The 17,614-nt window shown below is 38.2% G+C and overlaps 2 protein-coding genes across 2 annotated transcripts; one reads left to right on the top strand and one right to left on the bottom strand.

Annotated features, from left to right (window-relative positions):
• The first annotated feature begins 91 nt into the window (after positions 1–91).
• Positions 92–2,844, top strand: aadac (arylacetamide deacetylase). Its single transcript, XM_020928680.2, has 5 exons — positions 92–232; positions 751–979; positions 1,077–1,146; positions 1,448–1,619; positions 2,143–2,844. Exons 1-5 carry the CDS (start codon positions 92–94, stop codon positions 2,758–2,760), a joined length of 1,230 nt encoding a protein of 409 aa, XP_020784339.1. The 3' UTR covers positions 2,761–2,844.
• A 2,111-nt stretch (positions 2,845–4,955) lies between these two features.
• LOC110163704 (succinate receptor 1) lies at positions 4,956–5,906 on the bottom strand. Its single transcript, XM_020928715.2, has one exon. It carries the CDS (start codon positions 5,904–5,906, stop codon positions 4,956–4,958), a length of 951 nt encoding a protein of 316 aa, XP_020784374.2.
• Between the last annotated feature and the right edge of the window lie 11,708 nt (positions 5,907–17,614).

Raw genomic sequence — 17,614 nt, 5'->3', positions numbered from 1 at the left:
TGCTTCTATCTTAAACAGCGGCGTGCGTGCGTAGGGTACAGACTGTTGCAGTTTGCAACTGACTATCAGCTGTGGATAGCACACCTTTACAATGAAGTGGACAAGCATTATCTTATTTGTATCTGTCTGCTCCTTTTCTGCTTATTATGTTTATGAACCTCTGCCTGAACAGATGGAACAGAAATGGAAACTTATGCTCACCAACTCTTTCTTCAGAACTCTCAGCCATGTGGTAAGTCTTACACCCAGTAGTACTATACATATCAAAGGACACAGCATATTATGTTTATTATAGAGTAACAGCTAACCAAACGTGCCAGAATACTATGTGCATACTTGCGTCTTAAGTTTACAAACATGAAAGAGTTTTGCTGATGAGGTGGTGACAACAGATTATGTCAGACACTAATCCATCAGATGTATAGTCTTGTTCACTTGTGCTAATAATAGACCTAATACATCCGGATCTACTGATAGTTTTATGTGGAATGAATACTTCAAAAAACATTTAATTCATAATTTAACATTATCCAATTTGATTTCTACACAGTTATAGATTGTGGTAGTTCAGCTGGTTGTACTAGAAAAGTTTATATTGCTTTAAGCATACAGTATTTTGCTTCTATTATACAGTTTGTAATGTTTTAACACTAAAAGTTTGCTATGAAAATATCATTACAGCAAATATAGGTGAAGAGGGTGTAATTATGAATATAATTCATATTTGTCTCAATTGTTGTTTCTCTACAGGCAGACTTCAGTGAGTTAGTGGGGCTGCATCACTATATGGGCGTGATGTACCTCATTACTCTGATTGAGAATGTAGTTCCTGTGTCTGATGAACATGTTCGGGTCATAAAGGAGTCGTTTGAAGGAGTGGATGTACTTGTGTACCAACCACAGCAGAAAGCAGATAGCAGTGATCTCAGGAGAGCTGTGGTATACCTGCACGGTGGGGGCTGGTGTCTAGGCAGTCCTAGTGAGTCTTATTATCCATTTTTTTTAATCACATGTCTTCACTTCACTTCTTCACAGTTTGATGAAAATGTGGTAAATATTAACCCCTGTCTGTGTAGGAATGAGCCCATATGATCTCTTGGCCAGGAAGATTGTAAAGGAGCTAAATGCAGTTGTTCTTTCTGTAGAGTAAGTATTTTGTAATACATTACATAATACTATTGTAATAATTTATTATATTATTTTAATTATTTATTATTCTCATTTAAACAAATATACAGTTACAGGAATGACGCAATACTTAACAGTTATACAACGTGCTCCCATCAATCCATACCTACAATTTGTTTTACTTTGTAATCAGCCACTGTCTTTACCATCAATAACTGCCTATACGCAAAGATGTTGTAACTATATTCTGGAAAATACAGTATTCTGTCACAGTAACACAAATCCAAAGCATTCATCTAAAATTTTAAATATTTTCCAGTTATCGTCTTGCTCCTCCTCATCACTTCCCTGAACCGTATGAGGATGTGTACCGAGTGGTGAAACACTTCCTTCAGAAGGAGGTGCTGGCTCAATATTCTGTGCACCCTGGACGTATCGCTGTGTCTGGGGACAGTGCAGGGGGGAACCTGGCAGCTGCAGTCACTCAGCAGGTATTCAGTCACTTATTTTAACAACTATACCATTATGCAATGCGTGCACCTCTATCTTTACTGTACTCAACTATGTGTGATTTATTATAAAACAAGGTCTTATAACCCTCACACACTCAGTACCTATTTTTCTTACTTAAAGTAGTTCTTGAAATAAGTGTAAAAGTGGATAGCTTTCAGGTAGAGACGGGGAAGAACTAAGGGACAAAATATGTGCAGAAGAAAGTTCAAGTGTTCAGGCATAGATATATTAATTATGCTAAATCCTTCCCCCTAGATCAGCTACAAGCTAATATTGTAGGCATCAGACTAGGAGAGCATATGTACCATTTTCATTTATTTTTCACTGAGCCAAGCAGAGGGTCAACAGAAAGTGGAGGGGTGGAGTAAACAACATTGGCGAAGCAAAACAGTTTACACAGATAAAAATGATTTTTTATTGTTTTCACTATTTAAATGATAAAGTATGTTTACATTTACATTTTTTGTTAGACTTGAATCACAGTTGTTTGTTTCTTTACAGTTACTGAATGATCCAGAGCAACAAGTTTATTTCAAGGCCCAAGGTCTACTATACCCAGTGACACAGGCCCTGGACCTCAACACACCATCATACCAGCAGAATCAGGACATGCCTCTCCTGCCACGTACCCTCATGGTACGCTTTTGGAGCGAGTACTTTACCAGTGACAAAAAACTATTCAGTGCAATGATGGCTAACATGCATAACAGTCCTGAGTCTTCTACTCTGCTAAAGTTTGTCAACTGGAGTGCCTTCTTACCTGAAAGATACCATAAACAGTACAATTACAGTGCACCAGTGGTCATGCAGCCAGAGGGTGAGGCATTAGATGGACAATGGCGTTGGATTGGTGACCCCAGAGCATCGCCTCTGTTGGTTCCAGATTCAACTCTGCGTTCTCTTCCAAAGACCTATGTTCTGACCTGTGAGTATGACGTACTGCGAGATGATGGGATCATGTATGTCACACGACTGCGGGCAGCTGGGGTCGATGTAACGCATCATCACTATGAGACAGGATTCCATGGAGCAATGATGTTCACTGTGTGGCCAACTGACTTCCTGATAGCACACCTAATGACTGACAACTTTGTCAAATGGTTACAAGTGAGCTTGTAAAAACTGACAAAAAAGACAATATTTAAATGATTTCATTCCTCTTTTTATCTTGTATTTTACAAATGAACAAATGCTTTTGGAAGCTGGTGCGATGTGTGTGAAGAATGCTCATGTATAGACCATTGTGATTCAAAATTACTGTACATTTTTGAAAAGCAAAAGAGGAAACACAGTGTTTGACACTTGACATTTGAATGTAAAAATGTGTTTATTGAAAAAACACCTGATGCAAAAAACAACAGCCATTTATACTTTTGTTTCTTTCCTGGGTCCATTGCTGACTTTCACACACTAAGGTAACATAACCTTGACAAACTGTCTAGTTGATAAATGCACTGAACTTCTTGTGGGAGTGTTGCTTTTTGCACAGATACTTTCTATAGATAAATACATATAATATATTTCACTTTGTGTCATGTTAATCATTGTTCAACTGTAACTGCTTATTTTCATGAAAAGAAAAAAAATATAACTGAAACATTTCTTATATTCTTTATTTAATTTGATTGTGTTTATTGTCAGAAGAGGAACGTGCACACAGGAAAAAAAAATATCCTGGCTCAAAGGGATATATAGAAGTTCAAGGAATTTATGGAGGGGGCTACTGGGTAGGCTACAAGCAGCAGACTTCATAATAGTGACAGCTGTCTATAGATGTGGTACAGTTACATTCCTACATTCCTGTAATCCATAAATCATTATTCATTTGTTAGTGTTAGTGTACGGCATTTAAGTATGCAATGATAATGTAATTCAATGTAATTCAATGATATATATATATATATATATATATATATATATATATATATATATATATATATATATATATATATATATATATATATATATATATATATATATATATATGTGTGTGTGTGTGTGTGTGTGTGTGTGTGTATATACTCGTATACAAGAATACGGTACATAAAAACAATCCATGTTGTCCTGAAAAAGCCTGGCCAGCCAGACAATTTTCTTCCTGAATGAAATTCAGTCTGGCACGGAGTGTCCTTACCAAACAAACCAAGTATAGCGGGGTATTTGCAGCACAGCACATTCACCATCTGAATTACTTCAATCAGTATATTCAAAATGACAGCCGAATAGGATCAATCTCATGCTATGTATTGCTGTGCTTGATGGACAAGACCATGGCAACTGACTTTTCTAAAAGCTTTTTTCTCCCCCTCTCCCCACGGTACTGAATTTATAGGTAATCTACCTGCTGTCTCCACCTGTCACATACATCTACTCTGCACGTGTAAATCCCATCTTGGAATGGTATTCAAGGCAAGCAGTACCTTACTGAACTTCTTTGTGGAATACCCATGAACTATGGGAATACCATAAGAGAACTGTTCTGGTTGGCTGGAAAGAGAAGCTTTGCACATGTACATGTAACAGTGCAAACTATGGTGGTGAGGTCATATCTAAATCCTCGCGTGTTAAGCATAATAACAGTAACGTGAAATGGATTATATAATATTTCAAACGGTTCAAATTCTACTTATTCATTGTAAAGCAGCCCAGAGCATGTTCTATGATGACATAACTGGATATTCCTTCAGTCAAATACCAGTTCGGCTATACATTTGCCCCTCTTCATCATTGTACTACAAAATACTCTTTCTTTGCAGATGTCCTCGCATGTACCTTTTAACATTTTTTTTTCTCTCCCGCTTTTCTTGGTGAAACTCACACTGAGAGGACTGACTAGTATTTCATTTGTTTTTCTGACTCTTTCCAGGAAACACGCCAGTATAAATGAACTGGCACAGTGCTGCCTTATGACTGAGAGAAAGCACCTGGTCAAGTCTGTTGTGCTAACTCCCTGTGAGTCTAAGTACATGAAAGTGTAACCACAGCTCACTTAGAGAGGCTACTGACTTTAACTCTACTTAGAAGAACAACATTATCTAAGCTTACACAGACTACTTATGGACACTGTAAGCCAGAGAAAGAACATGCATTCTGTCACTGCCTTATGCTTCTTAATGAAACAAAAATGGCAATTATATTTCAGGATCACAATTTGGGACTGATGTTTTATTACCCATTTACAGACCATGTTTAATGTTTGACTAGATGTTTTTGCCTGTTCTGTGCAGAAAAAAAAACCTAATTCATACCTAAAGACAAACAGTGTTTATTATGCATAATATGACAACACAACTTTGAAATAATTGACTTTTGCTTTAAGTTGGTTCTTGTTGCTGTTCGGTCTTTGTCAGCAGTAGCCTGAACTTTGTGAACAGCAGGTCTCTGAATTTATCCCCCATCAAAAAGTAGAAGATGGGGTTTATTACACTGTGTAAAAAGGCCAAAGGTCGTGTTATGATGTACATTGCTTCAATGTACATTTTGTTACAGAGCTCCAGGTTTGCCCAGGGCTTTTGAGAGGCGATCCTGACATTCCTCATCACATGGTAAGGAGTGTAGAGTACTAGAAAGATCACTGTAGCAGAAGTAGAAACTTTAAGAGGCCGTTTGTAAGAAGTGTTCCTGTTTGGTAGTATCCTGTCTTGTAAACGAAGTAGAAATGAAATCTTGTAAGAGAATATGCAAAGTCCAATTAAAGGCAAAAGATATCCAAACAAGGTCAGCCCCAGACTATATCCTAAATTATCAATATCTCCTTTCAGACTGGCAAAGTCTTTGCAGTGGCTGGAATTCCTGCTCTGTAGATCCTGGACCATCAGGTCAATCATAGGTGCCACTTCAGCATTGACAATGAGCCAGCTCAGTCCGGTCAACATGAGGGCTGCACGTGGCTTCAGGAGAATATGATTACAACTTGGATGTTTTATCAATAGGAAGCGATCCATGCTCACCCACACCATAAAGAGAATAGATGAATAGAGGTTGACATGCAGGACATAGCGGTTAATTACACAAGCGTAAGGACTGGTTTCTGATTGGTCATGTGAGTAGAGGTATGTGAGGTGTGGGAATGTACACAGGAAAATAAGATCAGAAACTGCCATGTTGAACAGGTAAATGTTGCAACTTTTCCATTTGGGCAAACAAAAGATGTATCCAAGTATGACTAGTAAATTTCCTGAAAAACCTATACAAAACTCAACAGCGTAAAATGGAGACAGGTAATACTTCTCAAGCATGTCATCTATCCGTTTACAGTCGAACATCTGGAAAGGAGGAGACAAAATGACACATTTTGAACAATGACATTTACAACCTAAGTAATAGAATAAGACTTACCCTGTGAGGAGCCACTGGTGAATGGTGTGTGCTTGGTCAAAGCAGGTACTGCCACTATCTGTACAGGGAAAACAGTAAACACTGTAGGTTGTGGGTCTGATGTCTCAACACAACAGGCCGGAAAGTCTCTCAGAATAACTCCACTCAGCAGCTGTCCGAAACAAGGAACATTTCTCTAGGTAATGATGAAGTTATTATCTTTAGTTAATTTGTAACATTCATATGGAACTGTTTATTCACTTATTGATTCATTGTGCATGTTTTTGCATAAAACTAATAAAAGATAATTTGCATATATCACAAATTGTTTGTGAAGTAAATACATTGGCATTGATGAATCAATAACAACAGATTAAGTCTTGGATTTTGCTTTAATTCCTATGCACAGTTATAAAACACCCATCAAACTGTGCAACTTTATACACTTATCCTTGGTTTCATGCTAACAATCCAATAAAGTTTGTATTGCCACTGAGAGACTGTGACATTTAATTTACCCTCAAATATGTGTGAGAAGAGTGAAGAGAGACATTTTCGTTTGCGTGTAATGAAAATGCTGTCCCAGTGGTGTGGATGTGTGATGATACACAGTCTTGATCTTTGAAACATGAGGCTCTGCTGGTGAGTTCCTGCTGGTTGCATAACTTATCTGGTTGATGTTAATTCTAATGGAGAGTTTACTGTATATTTTGGCAACACGACCCATCATGTTGTTCTGTCTTTAGAGAGCACATGATCTGCTGCTGAGAAACATGTGAGACAAAGTCAGGATGAAGTCTTTTTTACCTTGCCCCGCAGAGAAAAGCTGTGATGTAATAGATAATAGTATGTCCTTAAGAAACCCAGGCAGTACTGATAGTGGTTTGTTTTGTTTTATTACTATGGGATCAAGAGTAATCTGTTAACATTCCTGCTCAGTGCAGCTCTTGTGTGTGTTTGGACATGAAGATAATTGGATAACTTGTTTGTTTTATTGTTACTTGTTGCCATTATAAAAGGCAAATGTATATCATACTATCTACATTACTAGTATTATGTAGATAGTTTTATTGATATATCTAAGTAATTGTTCTAACCTGGCGAATGCAAGCTGCATCATTGTTTTAAAGACATTACTGTTATTTTTCTAGCCTATTATGTTTATTTACCCAAGTGTTTACAGTCATGTACTAAGAAATGCATGAGTCCAGTAAGCTTTTATATATAAAGGAATATTGTAATTCCTCTCTAGATGTACATGATTGTCCTCTAGTGGTAGAATGATGCAGCACATATTAACTTTATTTACCTTTTAATTTATTTCCTCCATGACCTCATCCATTGACAGGCTATGTTACACACTGTGTATACACAGTTCATGGATCACTGTATAATACTGTAAACCAGTAAATTCTGTGGTTCAAATCAATGAACTCCTGGCTCAAAAGAATCAGTAAACTTGATTAATTTCAGGACCCCCTTGAAAACAAGATGGTACATCTCAAGGGATTAATTTTCTTCATAAACAGCTGTGAATGTTTTTATTCTAATTTATTCCAATGGTAGACACTGTAGTGTCAGCATTTAATGTTTAACCATATACTTTGATTGATGTGAAATGTGATGAAATTAAATCACTGTATGCAGTATCACTGTATCACTGTACAGTAGCATAAAATACTCATAACACTAATACTAAATATGATGCTAAGAACATATTTTCAGTGGTTTGTGAAATACAGTATGTCACCAAAGAGCTTTGAAACATGCAACAAAAAAGCCTGTACAGTAGAGGGCAGTATATTTCCACATTACAACATTATGAAAGTTCCACAAGTGGCCTTAAAATGAAATCCAGTAGATGTGGATCTACAGATTTTTTTTTCTTTTCTTTGAACTATTTGATGAAACTTATAATCCTTTTTACCAAAACCAGTTCACTCAAATTTCATTCATTTAAACCAATTTGTAGAACCACATTCTTGTTAAATGTGTTGCTTTGATCACTGCAACGTGTGTCCTTCCCGACAGGCCCCATAGCTTACATTGTCCCAGTTTGAGAAGGTGACACACTTACAGATTTATCACTTAACCCTGCTCTAATTATCAACATGGTTCACTTATAACAGTTAGTTAATTGGTGCAAAACCAGTGCAGTGTTGCTATCCTATAATCATATCTTTGAGCAATAAGAGGAAGCTAGAGTACAGGGTAAAGAAATGGCATGTAAAATAAAACAATTAATTCAAGGTGTTTTTCATTAAGATTATGCAGTGAGTGACTGACTTTTAATTTGAGCTTTTGAGTTATGGTTTTAACTTTTTGCCTACAATGTCCACATAATATTACAAAAAGGAATTCAAGTCTACCATATTTACATGAAGTTAAAACCAGAGATAAAACAGCAAGGTCCAATTTGTATTGTCCGCCTACACATACACACACATACAGTATACACACATGCCCATACATATTCAGCAATACATTAGCCTTAAGGATATGTCCATGTTTCCTGACGATTACTACCTAATTTTGCCATTTTATCTCAAAAAGAAGTGAGAACAAAAATAACCTATACACAACCACCCCTGTATCAACCCAGATGCATACTTGTCACCATAATTACTATATCGACTTATCATTCAATATTTACCGTGTGCACATTTTCATTGCAATAAGGAAGAGATTTTTGTTATTTTTGTTTATTTTAGAATAATATTTGAGCTGTAGAGGGTTGAATAAATAATATCTTTAAATAATTATTGGTTAATTCTGCTATTTATTTGTTGCAACTCATGCTTTTAAATGATACTCTGTATTTAAAAATGGTTTACTGGGATTATCCTGCTTTATTGCTTTTGTGTCAATGGCATAAAGTAGCTAAAATATGATCATTTTTTGTTATATTTCTCTGTAGCAGTATATTGTGCTTCAAAATTTGTTATTGTGACAGGCTTATTCTAAACATAATTTGAGTACATTTTTATAACACTGATGGAAAATAGTCGTATCTTTTGTCAGACCTCTCTCTCTCTCTCATACTTGCCTATTAGATCTTGATATCATCGACTTCCTGTCTCTCTAGGATCTTCTCCGCTTTCCTCCACTGTGTAATGCTATAGTCTTGTTTTACACATGCTGCTCTATGCTGCGTCAGGCTTTCTCAGCGTTACTGATATGATTGCCTCTTCTGCCTACTGGGACAAATAAATTCAAAACCACCATCAGGTCAGCTAACCGTCAACTAATCGCTACGCTAGTCACTAAAGGCTTTGCAGAGCTTGGACTTCCTGGCCTCTGCAATATGTATGGTTGCTGTGCGGCTGCTCTCACTTCAGCTTTTCAGAGCCAGCCCTCAAGGTCAGTGGGGCACGAGGATGTCAAGTCATGGCTTTGTTTGCACGGTTTACACACCCAACATACACACTCTGGCCAAGTTATAGCATGCCCCCTTGCCCTTCAAGCCTGTAAAGAACATTCATAGGATTTTAAAATGACTTGCAAAAATATTTCCTTAAGAAAACAGAAATAAAAGAAAGGCATCCATAAGTTAAAGGTGCACTATGTAACTTTTCTGATGGAGCGTCTGCCACCTGCTTGTTTCCATGGAGATGTTATAGCTTTTCTGTTCCAAATTACTGCACGAAATGTATCTATCTACATGAGACGCCACCTGGCCAGATAGTCAGATGGTAATAGTGCATGTTTTTCAAGGTATTTCTTAGCAGCATAAACACTTGTAACTGTATGATTGTAAGATAGATAAGTTTAACTGTGGAACATCCAGGCAAAACAATGACATCTCTATTAAAGTTACACAGAGTATGTCTTTTGTAACTCTTTTCTGTTTTTCAAGTTCATAGAATTATTTCAGAGTTTTTAGGTAAACACACTGCCTTTTCTTAAACAGTAGCTTAATACTGTGCAGTTTTCACAAGTGAAGTTATTTTCCACATGAAATTGGCAGCTGTGGCTCAGAGGTTAACAGCTAACAGCAACATCTGTGTGTCATTTGCCTGTTGCGTCCTTGTCAGTTGCTCCAAATTGCTGTCGTGCATTTGAGCAGGTGGCAGTTTTCTGTGGAAGAATTGTTTTCCAAGCACGTGCACACACATACACAACCACGCACACACACGCACATGCACACGCACACAGACTTGCATGCACCTAGGGCCCTTTCAAATCTTCATGTTCCATTACCAGCTTCACCAGGTTTTACAGATGTGAACATTTCTAAACAGGAGTGGAAATAATAGGGCTTCTGTTCTTGGCTTTGACTTGATGCCATAATAGGAGTCCTGCTGAAGAACTTGGACTAATACACATAGGCATACACTACAAACTGTTTACTTGGCCAGTCAGAACCACAAGTTTGACAAAACTTTACAAAGACGAGGGGGTCTGTATCCTGCGGCCCCCGATTTCAGAGGGTGTGATTGACAGGCAGATTAACCAATCAGAGAGACACATACTGAGTTTGTGTTAAAAACAAACATGGCTAATTACATGTATAAAAAGAGATAAGCAATTTAAAGGCCTGATAAACAGCATGGATTTTCTCAGGATCAACATTCAAAGCAACAAACTATTACTTATCTCAGGTAAAAGAAGTGATATATTTTGTTCTGAATGAATGAGAATTTTCAAGAGGATATGTCTTCCGCATTTGAGAGACACATACTACAATTTAGCAGTTGTGGTTGGATCATCTCAAGTTTGGATGGAGGTTTTTCACACTCTATGGTCCAATTCCAGACCCTTCTAGATTCGAACAGAATGTAGAAGGGACTGGCTGATCAGGCAAACAAACTGCAATGTACTCTTTGATAAATAATATATATAATTTTATCCAAACCACCAATTACTTCAACAATTGCGGTTTGAACCCCGCTCTCAACACAAACATGAGTGGTAGAGCTGTCAGATCCGATGACCCACAGTTTGGCAGTTCAATTCCAGCTGTGCAAACGGAAAGTCAAGTCCTTCTTCAGGCATGTCTGATGTCCGCAATCACAATTTTTATTAGATGTGCGTGTATCTATCAGTATTGGTCCAAATCCAGCTCCCATAGATGAATGCTGCCTTTGTGTCCTTGGGCAAGACACTTAATTCACCCTGTCCTTGAGTCTATGTACACTGATGTACGAATGCGTGTGAATGGGTGAGAGGTTCCTTGATGTAAAGTGCTTTGAGTGCCTTGAAGGTGGAAAAGCACGATATAAAAATGCAATTGAGGCAGCTTGCATGTAGAACTGGAGCACACTGCCCTTACTACCACACAGAGGCTAAAGTGGACATGTTTTTGTTGAAGGTTGATGGTTTGATCCCAGCTCTGGCCAGGGCATACTGTTGTTGTATAATCTGGCAAGACACTTCACCCACCTTGTCTGTGTGATGCAGGCTATAGTCAGTTATCACTATCAAGTGTGACAAATGAATGAATAATGCTGTGTTAAGCATCATTCATTGTCCAAAATAGAGCTATGCATATCCAGTGCAATTTTATTATCAACCCTTTTGACACCTTGGACAGATACGAATAGGAACACCCAACAGAAAGCTCTGACCCACTATTTTATCCATCACAATTTTGTCCTTTCTAAATTATAGCACCAACTTTTAAGACATCACATTTTACTAACAGCATGTCATGAACAAGTGACAGAATAATGAGAACTAGTATCAGTAGCATATACGCTGGAAAATTGTTGTTAGAAGGATAGTTATTTTTTTATTGTTATTATTATTATTGTATATTGCACATTTCCATTCCACCAAACTGGATGTCAGCTTCCCTGTCACTCATTCTCCTGGCCTCATTGGCAGCTCTCTCACCTGACAGTCAAACGCCTACTTACGAGAGAACACTTCCCTTTGCAATAGTGACATCAGCTGTTCTCTCGCCGCCTTTTACCGTCAACTCCACTTCTTTCTTCTCTCATTTTTGTCCTGTCAGGGCTGGTTATGTTTCTTTCCCCTCCTCATCATTCTAATTCTCTCGACACCACTGCTTTTTTTTCTCCTTCAGTCTCTCAATACGTTTCAGACACAATGAAACACGGTTCAAGTGGAGTTTTTGTCATCTACAGCATTTGGACCAGTGGCTTGTCATTGCTGCCACTGTCTAATTGGTGTCACACAGCCTCCGGAGACAGGCATAGCACCAGTGAAATTGTAATGCTTCAGGAGCACAAAGAAAAGTTAAATGCCATATTGTGAGTGGTTTAGTGGAGTAAAATGATGTGTAAAATATCAGATTATGTTTACTCTGTTACATAGCAAGTCTGAAATCAAGTTGGCATGAAAGAAGATCTATTGAAATGTACTTCATAAGATTAGTGAGAAAAGAAACCTATTAAACAGGAAACCAACAGTAAAGTCCGTTTTAACAAAATTGGAGTGGGTTTGTGGGAAATACACATATTGATAATAATTTAATAGTTTCATGAGAATGTTACGAGTTCCACCTTACCTTACTAAGCAGGAATTCCTGGCTAATATAAATGCCAGTTTAAAGTATAAGTATGCAACTTTTCTAATGTGAGGTTCGCCACCTGCTTGAATGGGAATAATATTGAATTGCCTCACATTATGGCATTAATTTGATCTTTCTTGTGTTTTATCCAATTGGTGTTTTAATTTGTCATAAAATATGCATTCTTACTGTGACCATGATTGTCAATCCACAGATCTGACTGGTAACTTTTTATGTTTCTTGTCTCTGCTCAGATAGTTTAATGCCATATTGTAGAATACATCTCCATGGAGATAAGACCATGGCACAAAACATGAATAATAGATAATCCTCAAGATAAGGTAGTCCTAACCAAATCTGCTCAAGATGTGAATTTGAAGTCCCGGGCGCAGTACTGTGGCACCCACTGCTCCTGGCAGATTGCTCCTGTAGCATTAAAGGATGAGACAAATGCAGTGGACAAATAGAGGCAAACTTTAAATATATATATACCTGAAGTTACGGGCTTGCCTTTCTACAGATTTGACATGAAACTTGGCCCGGTGGTGTCACCTGCTGTTTCTGCAGAGATGAATAAGTGTAATACCATACTGTGGAGTGTGCCAGGCAATATCTCCAAGGAGAGAGGCAAGTGTTAACACAGTGCACCTTTAACCTTAACCCCATCCTACCCCAGACAAGTTACATAGTGCTCCTTTAAAGCTGCCTATGCCCTGTTCAGAACAAGGCAGTAGAGACATCTTGTCTTGTCTCTGTTGGTTATTGATAAATCTCTCTTGCATACCACTCTTTCCATGTGGCTAGTGTGAGTGACAGGGCACCATTGGTGTGTGAGTGTGCACAAAGCCAGTCTTTTCCACTGCTTTCTTTCAGCAGGTCGAAAGGTTGAGGTCCGTGCCCCCGGTGACCTCCCAACGATTGTCCTGTCTAATGGGATCTCAGATTGCGGCAGTGCAGATTCAAACAGGAGTCATATTGGCCTGCTGCTGACTCACTGTCCTTGAGTTATTCTGATGGCGTGGGCATGTGGAGGAGAAAATCTCATTTGTTTTGCAGATGCTGATCAAAATGACAAACAAGCAGCATAGAATATTTATCCTTTTTGGAGTAATTTGCTCTGTGCTTTGTTTGTAAATCATCATTTTTCATGCTATGCCTCTCAATCGTCCTATTCATGGACATGCAGCTTTGTCCATTCATATTAAATCAGCCATTTCCTGTGACAAAGTAGAGGTTTAAAAGATGATGATGTAGCCCTGGAAATGTGTTGTCCCTCCCTATGCGTGCACGTTCTCCCCGTGTCTAGGTTGGTTTCTCCTATCCATTTGAAAATGCTTTTCTATAATCTTCAAACTTCTGACTCCTGAGCTTGAACCTGTAACTTAAAATAAAGGTTTCAAGGTTGAGCAGTATAAAATACGTTGCCTGATGCAAGATAGAGGAGTTTAATGCCATACTGTAGAACATTCCAGGCAAAGCAATGGGAAAGTAGGTGGCAGGCACCCTACCATAAAAGTTACTTAGTGGACCTTTACAAGCCTTAAAAACATTTTATCTATTCTGGTTTGTTGATCTTAAAAGAGGCGGTAGTGGCTCAGTGGTTAGAGTGTTTGCCCACCAACCTGAAGGTCAGTAGTCCCATCTTGGACCAGAGCTTGTTGTTGTTCTGTTCTTGGAAAATAAATGTGATGGTGGTAGGATGGGACAGATTACTTTCTATCCAGTGCATTTCTGATACAACCAAGTTCTTTTTTTTATCCAGTCTTTGGACTGGCACAGAATTCACTGGCTCTTTCCCCAAACAAAAAGATAGGAGAAGTCGTGAAATAGTTGCAGACGACTCCAGCTTTGATGTGCTGAAACTGAACGTGTAAAAACTCCACAGAGGATTTCAGGTGTGAGATTCCTCTTTATGGATTCCATTGTTTCCCTGTATTCGCTTTTCAATGTTGTCTCATCACCGTTTTGGCAGAGCTCCAGCTGTAGTCGTAAGCCTTTTTCACTGGCCTTCTGACTCCACAAACAGCTTTACAACATTCCTAAGCTGGATCCTTGCTTCACTCCTCAACCTCCTCCACCTCTGTGTACACATTATACTCCATCACCCCATAATCTCTGATACCCTATAACCAAGACTACTCAGAACATATCGCGCAGCTTAACCTCCGCCTCCCATAGCTGTGATTCTTCTATCTGCTCAGTGTAAACATGAGCGTGCACATGGCTGGACAGATTTTTGTGTTTGTACGAGCAGGCCTAGAGGCAGTAAACATGTCTTAAACTGATGTCTGTTACACTGCATGGGTATAAGGGTGATGTCATACCAAAGAGGCGTGGGCCAAGTTCAACATCCCACAAAAGCATGCGCTATACAGTCCACACACACAGCGAGAAACACAGATGACCAAAAAAAGGCAGGGCCGTATCGACAGAGGCAGCTTTAAGTAAACATCATTAGGCTAAAGAGTGTGGCCAGCAGAGCAAAGAATTGAATTAGCTTTTATCTGTGCTCATTAGTTTACAACTCATTTGACTTTTGTACCTCAGTCATTATTATCGTCAGTTCTGGTTATAGTATCAAAGAAAAGATGGTGTAGTTAATGATCTAAGTACTGCATGGGCATTCCAGGCAAAGGAACATCATCTCTATGAAAAAATCTGAAAAGTTACATAGAGCACCTTTAGGATGGGATATTTAACTTCAGATATTATTAAAAAAGAACTCACAGAAAAGAACCATTATGACATGTTACATTTGAAATTTCCTAGAAGAAAACTGTTTTTTTTTTTTTTTTTTTTTTTGAGAACTCCATTGCTACTTGCCAGGCTGGCGCCACCTAGTGCCTCTGTTCAATTTCATTTCTCTCCAGCGATTAGGTCAGGAATCGGAATACACTAGATGGTTCGCCAAAACCCTGGAAGTGCAAGTTCAGACACCAGCCAAGCAGCAAAGAGCCATACATTCTGTGTTGGCAACGATTCCCAAGATCGAGGATTTAAAGCCGGGACAAAGAGAATGTTCTGAGAATTTCATTAAGGGGAAAGATGTTATTGCCCTTCTTCCTACGGGATTTGGGAAAAACATAATATACCAGTTAGTAAAAGATAAAACCATAATTTTTTTTTTGTCAAACTGAGAATTTAAAGGGGATATTTAGCAGCAACATAACTTAACTTACCTACCAAAAGTTTTTAATTTGTGTATGCAGAAACTATTTCAAATTGTTTATATTTTTAATTGTTATAATGGGTCAAAGGGACGGGCCTATCCACAATTAATACGTTTGATATCATAAGTGAATGATTATTCTTCCTGCAGAATCAGCAACACCAAAAATACTGAAATATTTTAAAAAGTCACTTGAGTGTTGAGTCACTGAGCCACTGTGAGCAGTGGCTAAAGAGACAGAGCCGGAGTCTAGAGGAAGAGTGTTTGGCAGAGCTGATAACAGGAGGAGGGAAGACAGGGCTGGGGTTGGTTGTCTTTGGCTGTGCTGCCATAGAAGGCTGTGTCGTAAGGAGAAATAAGCCATGACTTCATTTCCCCTGCAGTTCTATGTTGACTATTGCCACCTGCCTATCTGTCTGCCAATCTGCCAATGTGACATGGGCCCTATGCATAAATAAAAGCCAGGACTGTACACAGGGAAATTGCATACATTTTCTTTTGAATACACAAACAACAAACGCCTGTCTGCTCTCGGTACAAATGAATAATTCAGTAACATTGCAGCAAAACCCAAACCCATCAGAAGCTGGATATGAAATCTTCTCAGAAATATTATGTTAACATTGTTTCAAATGACTTACTCACTCTGAACATATGAACATGTGTTTGTATTTTTCAGATTACTTGTACCCACTGATCTGAATATACATTTCTATTAGAAAAACTAATACAATTGTTCTGTCATCACTCTCACCACCAATCCAATACATTTTTCTCTTTCATCTTAATGTCTATTGTCTGGAATCAGGATTATATCAAAAGTGCTATTGTTGAGAATATGTCTTCAAAAGTCAATATCTGTAAAATATTAATCACATACTCACTTTCATCTTGGTTTTCTTCTTTTTTGCCATATTTTCTGAGGCAGTATGGGTAGTGTAGTCTCACAATGCGCCTGTCTCAGTGGCAGTGTGCTCCCTGTCAGGATGGTAAAAGGATTGGATATGCTCTGCTAATGCTATTAGTGCTGCAGCTGGGATTACTGTCTCCAAAGCAAAGGGGAAAAGAGTGTGAAATCTGAAAAATCATTGTGTTGGGATATGTGCATGTGCCAGAGATTTACATGTTTCCACGTAGCATAAAAGGAGGTGTAAGAAAAGGAATTTGCCCATAGAATTGTAAATGAACAGAGCAGCAAGTCTGGCTTTAATGCAAAGTGTAGTGTGAGCTGGTTTTTAATTTCATTAGTAGCTCACAGTCCTCATGAGGTTTGAGTTAATTAGTCCATTAAGCTGGCCAGCTCCAGAATGCACACATATTTTTAGCTAAAAAGACAGCAATGTCTTGTTTACTCTCATTTAAAACAGCATTCACATAATTTGACCACTATTATGGACTCTGCAAAGGGTTTTTGTTTTTGTTAATATGTATGTTCCTGTCCTATGCAGTTATTGTGTATGGGCCTTTAAAGGTGCACTTTAAAGGTGTAACTTTTTAGTGGGTCCGCTCTCTGATTATCTCCATGAAATAGTTATTTCTTTGCCTTGAAAGTATGGCCAAACTATGGCAGTAAATCTATGAGTCCCCATGGAGACAAGCATGTGACGGCATCAGGTCAAGTTAAAGGTCAGATCTATAAGAATCTATCTACTCACAATGCATGTTTTCTCAGATTTTTTTTTAATAATAGAAACTTCTATAATTGACTAAGTGCAAGATAGATGCTATGTTTAATGATATACTGTAGAACATTCAAGGTAAATCAGTAACGTGTCCAAGCAGAAAAGCAAGTAGTCCCCTCACTAGAAAAGTTACATAGTGTATCTTTAGGGGCATTTGAATTATAATACGGAATTCTCATGCTTGTAAGATAACACTCCCTGACCACTGCAGCACTAGATCAATACAAAAGAACAATAATCCTTACCTAAAATAAAGCACAACATGAGACAATGGCAGTATTGAACAGTGACAGTGGGGCTGAATTTCAAACGATCAGCATTTTCATTCTT

This window comes from Boleophthalmus pectinirostris, unplaced genomic scaffold (genome assembly GCF_026225935.1).
Source record: "Boleophthalmus pectinirostris isolate CB_2022bp ecotype Guang Dong unplaced genomic scaffold, ASM2622593v1 HiC_scaffold_9, whole genome shotgun sequence".
Lineage (NCBI taxonomy): Eukaryota > Metazoa > Chordata > Actinopteri > Gobiiformes > Gobiidae > Boleophthalmus > Boleophthalmus pectinirostris.
The sequence above is the reverse complement of the archived record's forward strand: the minus strand, read 5'-3'. Positions and strand labels throughout refer to the sequence as shown.